At 39.6% G+C, this 20,994-nt stretch overlaps 1 protein-coding gene across 2 annotated transcripts in view; it reads left to right on the forward strand.

Moving 5' to 3' along the window:
• The window catches only part of igf1rb (insulin-like growth factor 1b receptor), a 57,482-nt gene continuing 36,488 nt past the window's right edge, over window positions 1-20,994 (forward strand). Inside the window, exons 1-3 of one of the 2 annotated variants that reach the window (XM_087846144.1) lie at window positions 1-92; window positions 851-985; window positions 10,042-10,608. In XM_087846144.1, coding sequence (XP_087702270.1) covers window positions 895-985; window positions 10,042-10,608 — 658 coding nt within the window. In that variant the 5' untranslated portion in view covers window positions 1-92; window positions 851-894. The other variant, XM_087846114.1, reaches the window with a different exon arrangement.

The raw sequence follows: 20,994 nt of genomic DNA on the forward strand, positions 1-20,994 counted from the left end.
ACGATGCATATACGATCTGTACGCATGGCGCCGTGTTTACGGCTAACACGGCAGACTGCAGACTGACCGAAGGAGACTGTGTGTGTGTACCTGTGAGTTATTCCATGTAACTGCGCGAACCGCTTACTTATCTATCGACCGAGGGCGTTAGAAAACCAAAGAATTTGACCTCAACCGCAGCAAAAAGGTCAAATATTCATTTTAGCCCGCTGGTATGAAGGTGAATTACCACAACAACGCGGTGCGTGTGTGCATGATGAGCGGCTGAGGAGGAGGAGGAGGAGAAGAAGGAGGCTGCGGTCTGAAGCCAGATTTTATCCTGGATATTTCGAAACAAACGCCGTGTCGTTTACTTAACGGGGCACTGTACAAGTGGAATATGTTACTGTATGCCCCAATCAATCTCGGTCCATCCCAATTTTAGGGGAGGTTTGACCCGTTTTCTGCCTCCTGAGGATCCTCCAGCAACAGCAGCGGGACGGCGAACGGTTTTTCCTCCAGATATGGAGTGTGAAGATGCGGATTACAGAGGAATCCCCGCCGCTAGTTTAGATACAGTGGTCTTATACTCTCCAGTGCGGCGCTATCCAAGAGAAGAATAACTATGAATACACATTTTCTGACCTCGGGACTAAATCGGTGATATCGCTCTCTCTCTATTTTTTTTAATTTTATTTTTTTTTGGAGCACGACTGGACTCCCGTTAGGAAACGTGAGAGTGCAATCCTGCTAGCCTGTTTGTAGTAGCTATTAGCTCCATTAGCCGGCTAACAGCTAAAAGGTGCTGGCTGGAGCTTAAAAGGCGTTTTGATAACTCTGACTGGGTTTTCCCCACGTTTCCTTCCCACAGCATATTTATTTACAGGATTTAAAGTGTGATTCACTCATTCGGGGATGAGGTCTCGAAAGGAAAGGAGCCGCTTGACCTTGTTTTGGGGTCTGATGCTGGGTCTTTCGTCCTGCCTCCGGCCCGCCACCGCAGAAAGTAAGTAATGCCTCTCTACGCTACTACACACACGGGCAAACTGTGTTTTTCCATGCTTCGTTAGTGTTCAAACACGAGGAAAAGGGTCATTTTGTTAACCCGAAAAACTGTGTTTTACTGTAAATATCGCACATGTAATACTGCACTGTGTAAGCAGAGTGTTTTTTCCGCTATTTGCACATTATTTTTATGCATTTAAAGTGGAAAACAGGTGTGTTGTTACTAGAAACGAAAAAAAATATGGAATGTCACTTATGGTTTCACTATAGTTTTGCATTATTTGGGTCTAATAGATCATGATTTACTTTTCTACATTCGATTTGCGGTGTATATATTTATTTATCTTAAGTTGTTTTATTTATTTTAATTTCAAAATGGGCTTTTAAGTCACTGAGAGATTTTTGGGGGCTTTCTACATATGTAAGCTAGTTTGTTATGTCGAATTTATTTTAGAGGCAATTTTCCAACTTTGGAATAACTAAACTTTATCTTGTTCTATCTGACACTTATCTTATTGCATGGAATTTGCGCTTTACACCTTGAAATATTTTTATGAGACAAAAGGAAATATAATTTTAACTCTTGGTGAAAACTTTTTGTGTGTGTGTGTGATTATAATAGATCGTTTTAATATTTTACTTGGCTTTTCTAACTACATAACAAACATGAGTCAGCGTTATGACTATTCATTTAGTTTGTTTTTAAATACATCGCTGTGACTCATAGCATGATGAATCAGAACAAACAGAGTGGAGGTATGCCAATATAAAACCCCATCAAAAAAGTGGGATATTAGGAATTTTAAAATGTAATTTTTTAAGTTTGACCCTAAAATTGAGAAATAATATTTTCACATTCAGGTAAGAAAAACAAACAAGATCTCACCTTTTATATAGCTTATCATATATCACATTTAGAGGATAAAAAGAAGCAGCACACCCAAGCATTTATTTCCTGTAAACATATTATATTTCGTTAACGTTTCAAGTTTTCCAGGAAAACCGCGTCCACCTGAAACTGACTTGGTTTAAACACGGCCCTTACATTCAGTTAGGCAATGTTTTGTGTGCATGTTATTCACAATATAGGTTGTAATTTTTTGTAATGTTCCCTCGGGGCTGAGTGAAACTAATGCAGGTTTTTTGTTTTTTCCCTCTCGCTGTACAGTCATTTATTCTCCTTTGTCAAACAAACCTGGGGATACCTTGACCTTGGAAATGCTTTCATGAATACCAGACACAAATCATTTGAGCGACAAGAGGCCACAGATAAGAATATTAGAATATTGTGGGGTCTTTTTTTATTATATTTTTTAATGAAAAGTTGATAGCACTTTAAGGAGCGCTAATCAGACTGCATGGATTTTTCGCAATAAATAAAACTCGGTTGAGCACATAAACCTTACGACTTCTGTCAGCTTGTAAACCTTTTAATCTGATGCAGTTAAATCGTCTATAAATTTATATTCCTACATTTCTTTTTTATGTGTTGCCATCTGAAACGTTTCCATGTTTCCAGCTAAACTGTAAACTGGGCTTCCCGATTCATCCCATTCATGGTGACGTGCTGGGGAGGGCTGGGTTAGGTGGGTTTTTAACCAGGGTCTGGGTTTTAAAATAGAACAAGCCAAAGTACATTCACAAGCAACACAGACCAAGTTCTGTTGATTGGAAAGACTGAGGAGCTTGTGAACTGTGTGTTATGGGGTTTTGGTTACAGGACAAACCTGAGAGCTGCAGAGAGGTTCTCCCATCGAAGTCCTGCATTTATTCTTACTCTGGTGTGGAGCTGTGTAAAGGTTCCTTGTGTGGCTTAACTTTGAGCCTTTTTACTGATTTACAGTATCAGATGGCACTGAAGTTCATCTGGCATGAAGGGTGTACTATGAAGCAAGTTCTGCATAGCAGGGCTTTCTTTGTGTTAGCTAGTTTGACAGAATCTAAAAACCCAGTTGGAGATAACAGGTATAATGTTTTTGGTTACCCTAAACCTCCTACTTCAAACTCTGTGCATGTTCAATGTTCATATAAAGAAGGTGTGTTCGATGTCTTGTTCAGTCATTTAAGCCAATCAGAAATTATAAGAGAAAAAGGTTATAAAAAAACTCAGCAGTAGGATATTTAAATAAATCAGAGGCACATCCGACATTAGGAAGAGCGCAATCATAAATCTTGTGAATTCATGCATAAATATATTTATTTTTACATTCAGAGGGCTCTGGGTTCTGGATTTTAATGTCTAATGAGAAAGCTGCAAATTAGCACTCAAACTTTAAAATTGATCCAGTTAAATGACAGTCAGGTCTGAAGTGGATTTCAGGTTACTGCCTTTGCTTAGGTGTTTGGTTTTTGCAATATGAAGGATTTTGGATATGGTGTGCTTGCACGCAGTTGTGCATAAAACAAAAGCACACAGCCTGACGGTGATGACAGGTAGATGAGACAGGTGATGATTGAAAAGTGGGTTTGGACAGGAAAGAGGATGAAAGCAGAGTAGAAAGAAATGCAAATAAATAAAAAACAAACACAAACATGCGAAGCACTGACAGTCTGACAATGTAACCAGAAGTTGGAACTTATGCTGTAACTTGTATCGTAACTTATGATGTAACTGGAATCTTCTGTTAACACTACGCTGTAACCAGTCATTTGTCAGGTGCATGTCGGGTTATGTGGAAGTTTATGCATTGGGTCAAGAGGGGTTTCTGATTTGTCGTAAGTTATGGCATAGATTTCCCAGGCATAATTCAAGCATAATGGATACGTGGAAATCACTTTAGTTGCCAAATTATTTGTTATATCCTACAAATAGATCGATTCATTTTTTTTCCTGTGTTCTGTTGGCTGCAATTCCAGGTGTGTAAAACAGACTTAAAAGCAGCAGATTAATATCACACATAACATTTATTTTCTGTATCATCAGCTTAGTGCATGTAAATTCCTATTACTGCTCCATTTTGCACTGCTGTACCTTTTCTGCAGTGCTTCTTTATGTGATAATAATTAGACACGGCTCAAAAGGTTGCATATAATGTATTCTTTGAATGAACAGAATAGATTGTCCGTATCACACTTAGAGCATGCTAAAGATTAAAAGTAAGGGTGAAAAGGTGGTGCTTTCAGCTGATGTTAAACCAAAACTCTGAACAAGGCTATGTGCTAGGCATTAGTTACTAACCAGGTAAAAAGAGAGCCATAAAAACGAAATAAAATAATATACATAAAACTCTGATTTTAAGCTTGACATACCCTTGCAACACCTTAATCTTAATTGGTAGCACACCGCTCTGATTAAGTCCTGCTGCAGACAGAGCTTTTACATTACCCCAAACAAGTTTTATCTGTCACCGGTGATCTCTTTCCTAAAGCTTTCCATCACGTTTCTTCTCACCTTGCCTCTCATGTGGAAAAGTATTTATGACTACGCTTGCCCCTCAGGCAGTCTGTCACTAACGGGACGGAAACGAGGAGTAAACAGACTTGCTGCAGTCTAGTGGCAGCGTTTGAAGCACCAGCTCAGAGGCCTGTATTGCTTCCTATTTCTTGTCTCATGGAGCTTCTAGTGGATTTCCTCTGATTGTCTGTGGACAGTCTGGATGCTGCAGGCGGCTCGGAAAAGGTTATCAAAAGTAAATATGTGATCTGGAAGCTCATCAGAGCTGCAGAGATAGGCTTGTGTACTCAGCTGTTTAAAATCTGTCAGTGTGGAAGGAGAGGGAGGGGGAGTTATTAAGCTGCTACACCTGCTATTGGTATTTTCACTTAGCCGATGCGCACAACATACATTTTGATCACGAGCTTTTGTTTTTCACAAGCGGGATGGGAGCAGTTCCCATGAAAGATGGCTTTGCTGGTGCTGCAGTGAGGCCACAGAGGGTGAACTGATGAGGCCGCCTGTGGTGATGTAACGTCACCAGGCAGTGTGTCTTTTTACAGTCCTGGGTGTTGGAAGTGTATTAGCAGGTATGCGGCTCACTGAAGCCTGCTGACAAGTAGATTACAGAGAAAGACATAACGATCATGCAGCACGCTTCCTGCTCTAAATCACACCAAGGGCTCTCAAGCCCTGCCTAGAGAGGTCTTAAACTCTACACACTAAGGGAAGCACAGTGTTTCCACTAAAACTGGAAGATAAAGAAAATAGTCTTTTTACTTTAAGTTTAGAAACTATCTATCAGATTGTCATAGATTGTATATGTCCGTCAAATAAGTTAACAGGGTTGGTGCCTTTACCGTACACATACTGTACATTGACCAGTCTTGTGTACATGTGCAGTAAACCACCACAGATTTTTCCTGCATTAAAAAGGAGGTTTTGACCTCAGCTCATTATAATTTTTTTAGTGGGGTTTAATTTACATAAGCTTTAATAAATTTGTATTCATCAAATGGCTGAAAATATGAAATGCAGACTCTTTGCCTTATATGTGGACCAATCATCATGACTGTGATAGATAAGAGCTTAAAATAGGGATTATAAAAATTAACATTGAAACTGATGAAAAGCTGAACTACAACTGAAACATTTTCAAACAATAAACAGGAAGCCAGCTACTCAAACTAACTGAAACAGAACTAAAAATCAAAATTAAAGAAAAAAAATCAAATTCAGTTCAGGTATTTACTTCCTCCAGCTCCGTGTGTAGCTCATGGTTTGTATCCAGGAGATGTTGGTTTCACTTGTACCCTTGTATTGGCAAGTCTTTTGTAAACGTCACGTAGGATGACATTGTCACTAATATATTTTCCAACATATTTTGGAAAGCTTAATAATCCAAAGTGAAAAGTACTCTTTTTTTTTTTTCTGTCTTTTTTTTTTTTTTTAAGATTAGCAGGAATATTACCCATCTTTATCAACAAGTAGTTGGCTTACAGTTGGAGGGAAGTAACGCTCTTGCTCTGATTTTATCACTTGCCTGCAGTTTGCATTGTGATGGTGTCATACAATGATTTTAATGACCTCTGAGCATTTGTTCAGTTGAGGAATTAAAAATCCAGAAAATCCATATTTTCTTGGATCTGGTTTCATTGCAAAGTTTTTCAATTTTGGGTGATTTCAACTTTAAATATATGTCCTCATTCAAAGGTAAAGGATTAGTTATTGTCAGAGTAAAACCTGGAACACTGTGTTATTGCAGTGTTGCCAATATTACATTATTCTATGCCACTAAACTGCATTGAGTGGTTTGGGAAGACATTCTGCCAGCAGAAAGGTTCATGGTGTTCTTTTCTAAATTAAACTTTGTTCCACCTCAATAGGAGCGAAGAAACACCACATATGTTTTGTAGAGTTCTATATTTTGGTATCGGCGGTACTGTCTGTAGCTGATCCTGTGACATTTTGCAGAGAGCCATTTGCTGGGGTTATTTATTCAGTATCACTTTGTAGCGCACCGTCTGTCTACTCTTTATGATAATCATACATAAAACATGATTTGTTAGAAAACTGAAGGGATATTTAAAATGAAACAATGCATTTGTTATAGCTATACCTTTGCTTTTATGGTAGATTACAAAAAACAGAACAACACAAAACTCTCCTTTCTAGTCTTAAGTAGCACCAGACCTAATGTTTAACCACAAAATGTATTAACTCAGAAAACAATAGTTCTTTTTCTGGGAATGTACGATCTCCCCCTCTCAGTGTTGCTTTCGTACAGTAAAACTTTATAGACCAGCAGTAAAGTAAGTAGCAGTGTGACAACCTGTTAGCTGGTTGGTGTGAGTTTTCCATGACTCAGTGCCCTCCAGCTTTTTGAAGTCTAAATCCTCCTCACAGTGATGTGTGATAATGGCCTCCGCGTTTCTGTGGGTGCTGTGGGGCTTGAGGCTAAGTATTGTGCACACAAAGTGAGAGGAAAAGTTGGAAAGGCAATATCAGTCTACCGATCATCACCTGTTTTGCCAAACTATACCTCATGCTGGTTCGGTTTTATTCCACATAGATTTCAGCACAGTGCCTCTTTTAAATCCTTCACTTTGTAGTTTGTTTGGTTTAGAGGTTGTCTTTGTCTAAAAAGAATCAACCCACTGACTGCCTCAGTAAATAAAATACTTCTCAAGTGGTTAAAAAGAAAACAAATGTGAACAAATCTATTTTTACACTGAACATAAAAGTACATAAATGCATGTTTTTGCAATTAGTTCTCATCAGAGGGGCTGGCAGCTGTCCTTTGTTGTCTGTACTTTGCTCAAAAGCCCTAACATTTCACTTCTGCCCTTGGCAAATACTTCTAATAGTTATAATACTTTTAATGTAGTTCACTACATCTTAGTGTATGTAGTGAATACTAAAGGGCGAGACATGGATCATGGCTTTTAGGGGGTTAGAGGCATTAGGGATCCATCTTTGTTTTAGAGCTAAATGACACTTGTTGGGAAACTTTTGTCAAAGGCTAACAAGCTAAGGGGAACTTGCACTATTCTCTTATGCACTACAGCTCTGTGTGCTCTACTTTATCCCTCTCCCCTCTCACATACACAAGGTGAAACTACTTGAGAAACTGGTAAGGACGCATATGAGTCCAAAATGCATTAAATGCTGTGACACCGCACTGAAATTAAACAAGGACACACAAATTAGGTAAAAAATGGGGTGACCCAGAAGACAGTGGTGAAGGAAACTGATCACTGGATGGATCGCCATTATTGTCAGTGTGCCCTCAGAGGATATAACCTGTTACTCTTATCTCCTAACTTTTTCCTACAAGTTCCTTGCTCACTCCCCGTTTTGTTCAGATGGCAGAATGTTTGGGTCACCAAGATGTATCTAGAAGTTGTGAAAGGTTTTTATAGGTGCACCTGAGGAAGGGTAATTAGCAGTTGCTAAAGGTCGTTGCTTTCAGCTGCTCTTGAATGAGTTGTTGGTTAGTTGTCATCTTCAGCTATGTGGAAAATGTGCACGTCTCACAAGGAGTTTGAGAGACAGTTGTACATCCCACTGACATCAGTTAGTCCTTCTTCTATTGCCTTCACATAAAATATAAAAATGTCTAGATAAATAAACCTTATATGGAAAGATACCAATACATTTAAATAAAAAAAGACTGTGTGTATAGTGGGAAAGGGGCATTGTATACCCAGATGATTGCCAAGAAAAAGAACAGAAGTACAAAGGATGCCCAGTTTGTCATTAGTCACACTAACTTCACCACCTTGGCCCACCTACTTCTAGCGCCCTACTTCATGTACTCATGGGTAGGACCACATCATCCTTGAACTCAATCTTCAAGTTTCTAGATGTACCTTGCACAACATACTCAACACACACATGTTGACCAAAGGTTTCCACAGACTGTCACATCTCATCTCAGGAAGCATCAAAAGTGGCAATAAATGCCTATAAAAGTATTTAAAACTGCCTTTTTGTAGTAATTTCTTGCTACTTTAGGTTTTATTTTTATTTCATTTCACTTTTATTAAACAAGGACTTCTCTTGAGATTAAAATCTGTTGGTCAAGGTACAGCTGGCCAAGAAGGAACACCATTACAAAATTATGGATTATAAAATCCGTACACCTTGAATGCACATTCACAGACAAGGTAAAGTCATAGTACAAAATACAAAGTTCACTGTGCAACACACAGTGTTGCAGATGGAAATGATGACATATTTTTGCAGCTGATTAAAAAAATCTTGAAAGTCATAAACATTATAACTGCTAAATACAGGTTTTTGGCATTGTCATCATGATTCTGTTGGTCTGAAGCACAGCTTCACCTCACGTAGTTCCAGACTCTTGTTTCATGAAGAGTTATGTTACTACAGTACTTGTAAAACCTTGTCATCATTAATTATGTCCTTTGTTTGACAAGTTATTTTATCACATAATGTATTTGATCAACTGACACGGTGTACATGTTTTATGTACGATGTCTTTTATAGTCGAATAGTTTCTAACCCTTTGATGTTGATGCGTTACGAAGGGTTGATAAAAACATACAGCGAAACTACATACTACAAGTGTAACAACAGTCTGAAAGCAGAGCAATCAAAACTTTATTGCATTGTTAACCTAAGCTTGGATCGAACGTGACTCAAGTGTTTACTTTGTCACACCATGTTAAGTTGCCATTGAAATGAGAGCTGCAAGGCAAACACGTTCTGTCAGCAACAGCACGGCTCAAATGTACTGTCAATATTTAAAAAATGTACTGGATAAACCTTTAGGTATCGCTATTGCAGAGCAGGAAACCACTGATATTCTTAACAGCTATTTATTGCTAAGGGTGGGCCCATGAGTTATGAATTCTCCATCATTTTTAAACAAGGTTTTGTTGTCTAGCTTCTAAAGATCAGGCAGGACCGTTTTGATTTAGCCGAGAATGCAATTGTAAAGACGAAATTGTTCTGGTTCCTAACCAGAACTTTAAATTAAAGGACACAATACAGCTTTAGTTGCAATTGTGGCTTCTGCTAAATATTCTTAAAAAAAGAAGAAGCTGGGATAAAACTTGCTTTTTTTTTTTTTTTTTTTTGCATTAATTCTGACACAAACCTCATTTTCTATCTTGTTATAATCAGAGGGACTTCTTTGCATCTCTCAGCAGTGCCTTTTTGTCCTTGAAAGCCCAGAGTCACTCCCAGTTTAGTTTTGACCTGGTCAACCATATCTATGTAATATCGATTTATATCGATGTAAAACTCGCAATGTTTTTGTAAGTTAAGTTATGGAAAGACTTAAAGGTTGTTGAAGTTCCGTTTTTCTCTAGATGGCTCAGCTGCTCTGATTACTAAGAGATGTTTTCATGGTTCAGACTGGGACAACCACCTCACTCATGTTTTTCATTTGATTTATATTTAACATTCAAGGAAATTCCCTGCAATAAGATTCATTTTTTTTTTTTTTTTTTTTTTTACAATTTTGTTATTGGCATGATGGTAAAATAATAAATAATCAAAAATACTGGGAGCATGCCTTTTGCTGCAGTTGAGCAGCTGTATTATATAGCAGTGAAATACCTGAGGTGTTACATATTTACTTTTCGATGTAACTGATACTGACCTATGTTTTATTTTGGGTTTTTTTTGTTTTTGTTTTTTCTCCTCCCCTGCAGTCTGTGGACCCAACATTGATATTGGCAATGACATCACTGAATTCAGGCGTCTGGAGAACTGCACAGTGGTGGAGGGCTACTTGCAGATCCTCCTCATTGGCGACAAAAACAACAACATCAACAACCAGGAAGTCTTCCGCTCCCTCAGCTTCCCCAAGCTGACCATGATCACAGACTACCTGCTGTTATTCCGGGTATCCGGCCTGGACAGTCTGAGCACGCTCTTTCCCAACCTCACTGTCATTCATGGTCGTAACCTCTTCTACAACTACGCCCTGGTGATTTTCGAGATGACCAGCCTGAAGGACATCGGCCTGTACAACCTGAGGAACATCACCCGTGGAGCCATCCGTATTGAGAAAAACCCTGAGCTCTGTTACCTGGACTCCATTGACTGGTCCCTCATCATGGATGCAGAATTCAACAATTACATTGCTGGAAACAAGCAGTCGAAGGAGTGCAGTGATGTTTGCCCTGGTATCATGGAGAACAACCCCCAGTGCAGCAAGACCATGTTCAACAACAATTATAACTACCGTTGCTGGAACTCCAATCATTGCCAAAAAGGTAAGGAAAGTGTTACAGACTAAAGCTTATCAGGGATTTAAAATGTAAATATCATCTGGGCAGCCTTTGGTCTGATTTGTGTAGATTTGAATTTACCTACCTGTCTGTTTAACTGCTTTATTGTATTTTGACGCAAGGAAGGAGGAAAGCTGGGAGGATGTTTTTATGCAAGATTAACTTGTCTGCAGATCTTTGCATTACAATTTCCCAGATGTTTATCTGCAGAGCTCAACAGTGGCATCATTTTTGGCTCAGCCCATGGTTTTGTTGTGTAAGGTTTAGGAACTACTAGTCTGTCTAATGCTAACGTATACTTGCTTGTTTACAAAAATATGTTTTTAAATGTTTCCAAAAAGAAACGGTAGCTCACATATCGCAGTCAGATGTTTTGTATGGTCCAGTAGTTCTCACCTGCCTTAAAAAATGAAAACACTAGGTGAAGGAGTAAGTGTTACAGAGCTTAATTAAACCGCTCCGGTTACGATGAGTGCGAAGGCGGCCTTTAATTTTGTGTTTACGACTGCAGCGTTTTAGATGACTTGTTTTGCTGGTGCTTTTCAGACGATGTGTTTTGGCTGACTGTGTGCGTGTGTGTCTGTCTGAATTGTTTCCCTGGTGACTGGCGCCTTGCTGCAGACTCAGCATGTTGATGTTTTCTGCCTTGTGACATAGAACTGTCGCTGGGCTCGCTTGGACTGTAAGCATGTCTGTATACATGCGCACACACACGGTAATGATCATCAAACGCATTCAAAGCACATACAGCGATATAGACACATAAACAGGTAAATTACATATGCAGATATCTCTGACAAGCACATCTACGCATGGCCTGCTTCGTGAGTCGTTGGATTGACAGCGTGTGGGCATGATGGGAAAGAAATCAGAAGGTGAACTGAGCTGGAGGAGGATGTGTCGGATGGATGAATGGATGGATGTGGATGGAGGAGGTGTTAGGTGGATGAGAATAATGCTTACTGTTTGTCATTCCTCTTGAGAAATGGACAGTCTTTGTCTAGAGACTTTTCCTCTGCTTGCATTAGACACAAGGACAAAGTACAAGATAATTTTATCATTCAGTACTTTATGAATGATGACCTAGAAAATTTACCACAAGCAATCTGTCTAAAGTTGTGTCTTGCAGGAAGGCCATGTGCCGCCCCACCTGCTGCTTCATGAAGTCAGCAACTTTTTTGTCTTAGTATACCAGTTGCACAGTCAGCGAGGAGATCAAGTGTCGCGCTGTACAGAAACAATAAGGTTTCTTCCGATAAAAGCCCATCTTTCTGTCTTCACTCGGAGATAGTAATATTGTTTTTCAAGGGGCAGAGGAAGATGAAGGACAGTAGATTAGGTTCACTGATGAACATTGGCACTGGGTAATATTTTATACATCAAGTCTGCGCTCATTCAACAATGCCATGTTTGTTTTATTGCATCAATGTATTAGTAAATGTACTAGGAATCCAGTTTCTTAAATTTGAATGTTTTGAATTTGTGCTTATTCAGAGATGTTGTGATTAAGGACTTGAATCCTTATTTTAAAGATTAAGTTAAAATTTCGTCTTTGTCTTCTTGGCTTAAAAGCCAGAATATATAACGACTATAAATGTCCCAGAATGTCACAATGACTGCACAAATTACATTGTATTTGTGGAGACAGTGGGAAAACTGATAATGACAATTTATAGTAATGCAGTAATCAGCTGTCTCTCAACTAAGTCCAGTGCTTTAAACTGCAGCGGTAGTCTTTGTTCTGGTCAGGCACATGAACCAGTTCTCCAACCTTTCTAGTTGAAGGAGCTATTGTCACCAGCTGCAGTGCACATTTCTCCAGCCACTAAAGGAGAGACACTCTGGAGCTGCCTGCACATAATGCTCACTGTCGCTGCCCAACAGCACATGCCTAAAGTGACATTTCAACTGCTGGCAGGCACTTTGTGGTCTCTTCAGCTTGTCTTACACCACTTAAGTTTTGTAACCTGGTACATGTGGTGTCCTTAGGTGATATATCAATGGAGGACAAAGAGATTCACAGATAACTAAGAGGGAGACCCTGCAAGAGCTGGAAAAGATCAGACAAATAATAATAACAATAATAATAATAATAGTAATAATTCTTTATTTAAAAGGGACAGTCCAGTTTAACATAGTCTATAGCTATTGCTAATTTCCAACCATTGTCCCTTGTTGGGCTGCCTTTATGGAAAATGCTGATTGTCCAAATTTAGATCTGATATTTTGCAATTATATTATATAGTATAGGACTGTGCGATATGACCAAAATCTCATATCCCGATATAAGGCATCTATCGTCCCGATAACGATATAAATCACAAAAATTTAACATTTTCTGTGAATTCTGTGAATCTCGGGCAGCTCGACTTGCGGGAAGTGTTTCCAGCTGCGCGTCGTGTACCTGGAGTTGAGTTTTTTAACGCTGTATGAAACTATACATTTTTAGACTTAAGTTTTAACGGCCGCTGTTTTCTTTGTAAGTATTTATTACACAACGTGCTGCAGGGAAAAGCCTGTTCTAACGTTTGAGTCTAAGGTTTATTTTTTAGCACCTGACGGTTCTTTTTTACTTCTCATCCGTAAATAATCTGCTCTTTCACGTGATTCAGTTTATTTTGAAAAGTCTCAACAGGATCTTGCGCTTTATTGTGAAAGGTTTATGTGGTAAATATACAAGCGGACACGCTAACGACAACGCATAAAAACAGGCGCTTGTCTGTCCGTAGTGTGGTTATATAAAATATAAGAGAAAGAGAGAACTTTAAGAAATTAATATAGCCACTACAGTGACCATCAAAACGATGAAAAATTATTGCCGTAAACAGTTTATTTTGCGACACCACGAAACAAACGATAGCGTAAAATGAAACGATAGATGTTTTTATATCGTCATCCGATATATATCGTTATATCGCTATTATAGTAATGCGATTACTATCACAAATGATTGAAACTCTTAAAACTAAGTAAATTATATTTCATTAAAAGTTGTGATGCATAAAGTAATTAAAGTAGGGGTGGGTATCATCACTGATTTCTAGAATCAATTTGATTCTGATTCAAAAAGTCCCGATTCGATTCGATACACGATTTGATTAGATTCAGTTTTGACTCAGACAGTCAGAAATATTATAATTTTGATCATTTATCAGTACTGACACTTGTGAGACCTAATCAGAGGTGTAAGCATCATAGCAGATGCCTTTGTGCCAAAGTAACTGAGGATAAAACACAGAAAAACATGAAGGATATTTTCCTGGCCTGGCCATATATTGTAGATAACCTTAAAAATATTCTGCAGTAGAACAAAAACAGAAGAAAACAAAGAATCAACACATGAACATTACCTGATGGTGCTGAAGTGAAGCAGAGCAAAGTTAGGTTTTATTAGAGACGCAGCTAAGCGTTTTGCAATTTGGCATAATTTAAAAAAAAAAAAAGTTTAAATTTCTTTGGTATTAAACAGCAGAAATTAGGCTTTCTTGTTGGAAGTCATTTAAAAAAAAGAAAGAAAAGAAAACAGCGGCCGACAGTGCTGTGAACAACGGTACACTGGTGGTTAATAAGCAAGCAAATAATACAGAAAACAGAGATTTGAGATGGGAACTGTTCTTGAAGTACACTGAGAGAAAAAGAGAGAGAGAGCTGTGCAGAAATTGTGATCTTTATAGCGGTGGAAGCAAAGCAAGTAAGAGGGAATTCATGACGATGTTTATGTGAAGCGTAGTTTTGATCTTCTTTTGGTGCTGGTTCAGTCAGTTTTGGTTGGACAGTGACAAAACCTGCAGCTTCAGAATCTGTGAGCTGTCGGCTTTCAGCACCGACGGCGTGCCTGTGTACGTGCCGTCGGGTGAGAAAGCCGACAGCTCACAGACTCTGATGCGTCGGGTCTTTTTGCGGAATCCGTCTGGGATTCAGGTCTGGGGAACGGATGGGCCAGTCCATAGCATCAATGCCTTCGTCTTGCAGGAACTGCTGACACACTCCAGCCACATGAGGTATAGCATTGTCTTGCATTAGGAGGAACCCAGGGCCAACTGCACCAGCATAAAGGGTCTGAGGATCTCATCTTCGTACCTAATGGCAGTCAGGCTACCTCTGGCGAGCACATGGAGGGCTGTGCAACCCCTCAAAGGAATGCCACCCAACACCATTACGGACCCACTGCCAAACCAGTTATGCTGGAGGTTGTTACAGGCAGCAGAACGTTCTCCACGGTGTCTCCAGACTCTGTCACGTCTGTCATATGTGCTCAGTTTGAACCTGCTTTCATCTGTAAAGAGCACAGGGCGCCAGTGGCGAAGTTGCCAATCTTTGTGTTCTCTGGCAAATGCCAAACGTCCTGCATGGTGTTGGGCTGTAAGCACAACCCCCCACCTGTGGACGTCGGGCCCTCAGGCCACTCTCATGGAGTCTGTTTCTGACCGTTTGAGCAGACACATGCACATTTGTGGCCTGTTGGTGGTCATTTGGCAGGGCTGCTCCTGTTCTTCTTTGCACAAAGGTGGAGGTAGCAGTACTGCTGCTGGGCTGTTGCCCTCCTACAGATTCCTCCATGTCTCCTGATGCACTGGCCTGTCTCCTGGTAGCGCCTCCATGCTCTGGACACTACGCTGACAGACACGGCAAACCTTCTTGCCACAGCTCGCATTGATGTGCCATCCTGGATCAGCTGCACTACCTGAGCCACTTGTGTGGGTTGTAGACTCCGTCTCATGCTACCACTAGAGTGAAATCACCGCCAGCATTTAAAAGTGAACAAAACACCAGCCAGAAAGCATAGGTACTGAGAAGTGGTCTGTGGTCACCACCTGCAGAACCACTCTTTTATTGGGGATGTCTTGCTAATTGCCTATAATTTCCACCTGTTGTCTGTTCCATTTGCACAACAGCATGTTAAATTGATTGTCAATCAGTGTTGCTTCCTAAGTGGACAGTTTGATTTCACAGAAGTGTGATTGACTTGGAGTTACATTGTGTTAAGTGTTCCCTTTAATTTTTTGAGCAGGTTTAACCTGAGAGTCTGGCGTCTCGATTTTATATTTAAAAATTGATTCAGGATTTTAATAAATCGATGTCGCTTTATTCAAGCTAAAATCGATTTTAATCGGAAAATCGATTATTGAAACTCACCCCTAAATTAAAGCATTCAAAGTAAAATGCTGCAAGAGTGTGATGTTAACATAATAGGACTAGTTTAAAGTGCTTTGAATGGTCAGTAAGACTTAAAAATGCAAGTACATTTTATTACAGTTTGCGCAACCATTGTTAACAATAACAGTGGCATAGGAGTGCCGTGATCATTCGTGGGTGCACAATAAAAGTTAAAATCTGTTGAAAAATAAACTTAGGTGGCTGTTACTAGACCTTAGCTGTAAAGTAAGTGTGTGTGTGTGTGTGTGTGTGTGTGTGTGTGTATGCGTATGCGTATGCGTGTGCGCGCTGTATCTACAGCAAATGTATCTGCATATTTTTTTAAATTAATAATTTAATCCCAAATGCCTCAGTACTTAACTTACCAGTGCCACTGCAAAAGTTGCTTCCACTGCTACTTCAGCTGCTAAACCATCTGCTGTTACAACCAGTACTATTACTTCTGCTTCTCCCACAAAGACTACAAGTTCTGCTGCTAAAACCACTGTTAACACTACTGTAAGAAGTACTAGTACTCGGGGCCACATTCCTCTTGTTTACAGCTGTATGAGGTCAGAGCAGAACACACAGACACAGACAGACAGAGACCTCTGCTCTGCTATACTGTTGGCTAACTGGTGCCAGCACATTTAACGTGGTGTCTGGGTGAAAAGTCTGTTGTTTTCCAATTACCGGTAATTTCACCACTCTTGTCCCAAAGCATCTAAGTTGCTGTTTACCCCCAGCAACAATATTTCAGAACCTGACTAACTGGACACTTTTAGTCATGACTTGTGTATTTTTGTTCAGCTGGCATCTTCGTGCCTTTTTGTTAACTAGACTAAAGATAGGGTGGCGAATGACCCTGCAAAGATGCGTAAGTAGTCTACCAGAGGCTCCAGAGGGAGTGTGTCAGCCAGGGCAAATGGGCCATCAGTTGCTGCCGCCGCTGCCTTAAAACAGAATTGATCTCAGACAACATGAGCACTGCTGCTCTCACTGCAGGGACTGCGTGTTGTGCTATTTATTAGCCGCTTTATTGGAAAAGTCTGCTGGTAGTAAAGCTAGGCTTCATTAAGTGAGGAAGGCCAATGGCTGGAGTAGTTGAGCAGGCTGACCAAGCATGTTGTCTGGCCGCTCCACTACCTGCAGCTCAGAGGCTTTACGTGCAATCCTGTGTGTTAATAGTATGTAGCAATAAATAGAGCAAAACTTGGTTCTGTTTATGCAATTGTAGCAGCAAACATTGCGGCCACACAGGATCATACTTCATCATCATGATTTGTCTCCTGTGATAACGCCCTGTATCAAGCTTCAGTAATCTTATCTGGAAGCTATTGTTTAAATATGTGTCTGGCTCACAAGCCTGTTGTGCCAGCACTTTGTATTCAAAGGCATTTTATTTCCAGACACAGTCATTCGTGGGATCAATATATGACGAGAGAGAAGAGTGCTAACCCTGTTTTCAGAGAGTTTATATAAAGGACGTGCCTTTAGACTGAACTCATTCATAAAACTGTTACAGCGAAAAGAAGGTTCAAAGCCTGCTTTCTTCTCTGGGAAAGTTTGGTGGTGGTGGGGGTGGGGGGGCTGCATTCTCCTGTGTTTACTTCCTCATTTGTTTTTTGGAATCTGGTTTGGGTGTTTTGGTCTCCTTCATAACTCATGGGCTGCTTCTAAAGAAGAGCCATGTCCGAGCATTCTGGGAAGCAAACACGTTGTTTCAGTCGCGCTCTCAAGCACACGAATCCACACACTCTCTCACACATCGAACAGCATGGGGGATGTTTTCCGGTGCTTTGTACGGTCTGAGGAGATGAAAGCACATCATTAAAGTACAAAGTAGGACTTCTGGGATTTACTGGAAGGAATTTTTGTCTTTTGTTAACCCCTGGCTGAGGGGATTACACATTAAACTAGAAGGATTGTCTTTAGCGGTGCTGCTCATTCAGTTGTTAACTTAGTTTACCATACCTGGCGTGTCAGTATTGGGGCGTTTATATTTATAGTCCTTAAGCTAGCATGCCCTCCGGATGAGGCAGTGTGCATTGTGCGTTAGTATTATTAGTATATATACAAAAGGAATGTGCTTATGTGCACATCAAGATAAAAATCAAGGATGGAAGCAATTTTCCAAACCTGTTTGTAGAGTTTGAAAGTTTCTGTCTTTGGTGACCTGTAGCGGTAGACTCAAAAATGCAGTGGCATAGACTATTTGACACAATTTCACAGACATTTTGAGAAGACTTTTTTTGACTTCTTAGCGTGAATGGGGAAAATAAATGATCGTGGGCTAGTAAAACTTAGAATTTGTATCACTATATTTTTTAACATTCTGCTGTTTTTATATGGGATCATCAAAATCAATATTTGCGCAAGTGATTCTTTGTATAATTTTGCAGGCCCATTACTCAGGAATATATAGTCTTAATTGATATACGTCTTAATCCAGAGTAAGCAAATGGTTCAGTGACACAAGTGAAATAGAACACCAACTTCCTCGCATGTACAACAAAGCAGTGGCTGCCTGATGATTCCATTGAATTTTATTTTCATAATGTAACCAACGGCAATTCACAACTAAATGGTTGCCCAGAGCTTGAGGATGTGGCATGGTCACAATCATTTTAGATTGCTAGGTGATTGCAGAGGCTGCCTGACAGGAAGCAAACTTTCTGCAAAGTGTCGCAGTCACTCTCAGAGAAATTGCCGAAGGTTTGCAATTAATTGCCGTCTAATTTATAAATGCAGACAGACTGCCAACATGTTGCTAACAGTTGAGTCTTTTAATTAGCACAACTCGATGGCACTGCCAGGTGATGGTATTTTGGTTATATTACTATAGAGCAGGAAGGTTGCTTAGTGCAGTAATAGTTAAATGGGAATTTTTGTCTGCAGACCGTAATAGATATGTGATTTTTGATAATGCATCACAGTTAATTGCTGTATTATCAACAATTAACTGCAATTACAAATTGCATGTTATTTGCCTATTTACCCCATTCAATCGCAGACTAATATGAGACTGATAGCAGACTGCGTTGGGTCTGTGGGGCCTGTGGGTCTTCCACAGGTTTAGAGACTTATTCCCGTTAACGAAGCAAGACGAACAGCAATTGATCGATTTTACTTGCTAGCAAGGGAGGCTGGTTGGAACCAGGCTCTTGGAGCTGAACGCTCCTCACCTGTTTCCTAGCTAACTTCAAATAAACAGCCTTCCTTGCAGCCTTTTTATTGAATACAGTTACAGTCTACACAGGCACCACCCATTGTAACACCCCCTGTGGTGTGTCAGGCCCTTGTAAATGTGTGTGTGTGTGTGTGTGTGTGTGTGTGTGTGTGTGTGTGTGTGTAGGTGCACGTTAGTGTGTGTGTTTGTGTTTGTGGGTGCATTTGTGTGACCTCCTGTTCATCAAAGGGTAATAAAGGCAGGAAGTTTACTAAACAAGAAAACAGAACCTTCACCTAGGATGCCTATAATAAAACACTATAGCGTTCCCCACCATTCAACAGGCTGAGGAGAGGGTCAGAAACAAAGGAATGTCTTTGATCATACAGTTTGAACCAAGACTTAAAAATTTAAGTAACACAATGACAGCATTTAACAATTTGACTCTAACAGGCTAACTGCTTTATTTGGCAACATTTATTGTTTTTAAGACGGGTATATAAGCTGAATAAAGGTTATAAATCGGAATGTATGTTGCAATAACTGGCATGTAACAAAATGTTCAAAAGTGCGATAATATTGTATCATAAGTGAAGAATTTTGATAATATTGTATGGTTGACTACACGTGCTCTCATGTAATGTTTTCCAAAATATTACGTTACTGTAATTGTTCTATATTTTTAGTATTTCATTCTAGGGCTGTTTGATATAACGATAATTATCAGATGACAATATGAAAACGTCTATCGTTTCATATTATGATATCGTTTGTTTCATCGTGTCACAAAATAAACTGTTTTGATAGTCACTGTAGTGTCTATATTAAATTCTTAAAGTTCCCTCTTTTTTTCTTATATTTAAGATAACCACACTACGGACGGACAAGCGGCTGTTTTTACACCTTGTGATTAGCTACAATGACTGTAAACCCAGCGTCCCAATCTCTGCGTCCGCTTGTTTATTTTCTAAACCCTTCACAATAAAGCTGAAGATCCTGTTGAAATTTTTCAAAATAAACTGAAATGATGACAAACAGAAAGACCAGTCAAAACAAATCAAGTACCTTATTTCTAAACAAGGTGCAACCTCTGTAGCATGGACATGGTTTGGTTATGAAAAGTCTGGCACGGACCAGAAAACTGTACCATGCAAATTATGCTGGAAACCGGTCCCCACCTCACACTCAAACACGGCAAACCTCTTCTATTTCCTACGCAAGAATCACGTGAAAGAGTGTGGAGAGAGTTTACGGATGAGAAGCAAAAAAGAGCAGTCAGGTGCACAAAATGAACCTTAGACTCGTTAGAACAGGCTTTTCCCTGCAGCACAGTGTAATATTACAGTGTAATAAATACTCACAAAGAAAATGGCAGCCGTTACAACTTATGCCTAAAAATGGATAGTTTCATGCATTGGTCAAAACACTTGCAAGTTGAGTTGCCTGAGATTCAAAGAAAATGTAAAAGTTTTGCTATATTTATCATTGTCGGGACGATAAATGTCTTATATCAGGATATGAGATTTTGGTCATATCGCACAGCCCTATTTCATTTATCTCTGAAGGGAAGACAGAAAACAAAGCTGTACTGCTAATAATAATTAATGTAGGCAAAGGATAGAAAGAGTAGAGAGCTCTACAACTCTGGAGGAGATATGAACAGTACATTATTTCTTATTGCACAAAAGGGTAAGAACTTGATAGTAAAATGCAAGTTAACCCCAGAAAACAACCTGCTGCTACCGTAACAGTATATCAGCTCTTTAGCATGTTGTCTCTGTAGAGATGCTTGGAATCTTGTTTAAACACAATCTAAAATGCTAACGCAAAGTTAGCATCAAAGACCTCAGCTAAAACTGAAGGTGCTAACAGCATTGGCAATTAAATTAAAGTTTATATTAACAATGTGACTGTCCATATCATAATGAAGACGCAGTGGATTAAATCAGTAACTTAAGGCATTATTTTTATTGATCAGTGTTCCCAACACTGACCATCATTATCAATAAATGAGTGAAAATGGGAAGGGTATTTATTTTTGCTGCAGTGTAACTGTGTTTGAGAAG

Source organism: Neolamprologus brichardi, chromosome 1 (assembly GCF_056152115.1).
Source record: "Neolamprologus brichardi isolate AB-2024 chromosome 1, ASM5615211v1, whole genome shotgun sequence".
NCBI classification, from domain to species: Eukaryota; Metazoa; Chordata; class Actinopteri; order Cichliformes; family Cichlidae; genus Neolamprologus; species Neolamprologus brichardi.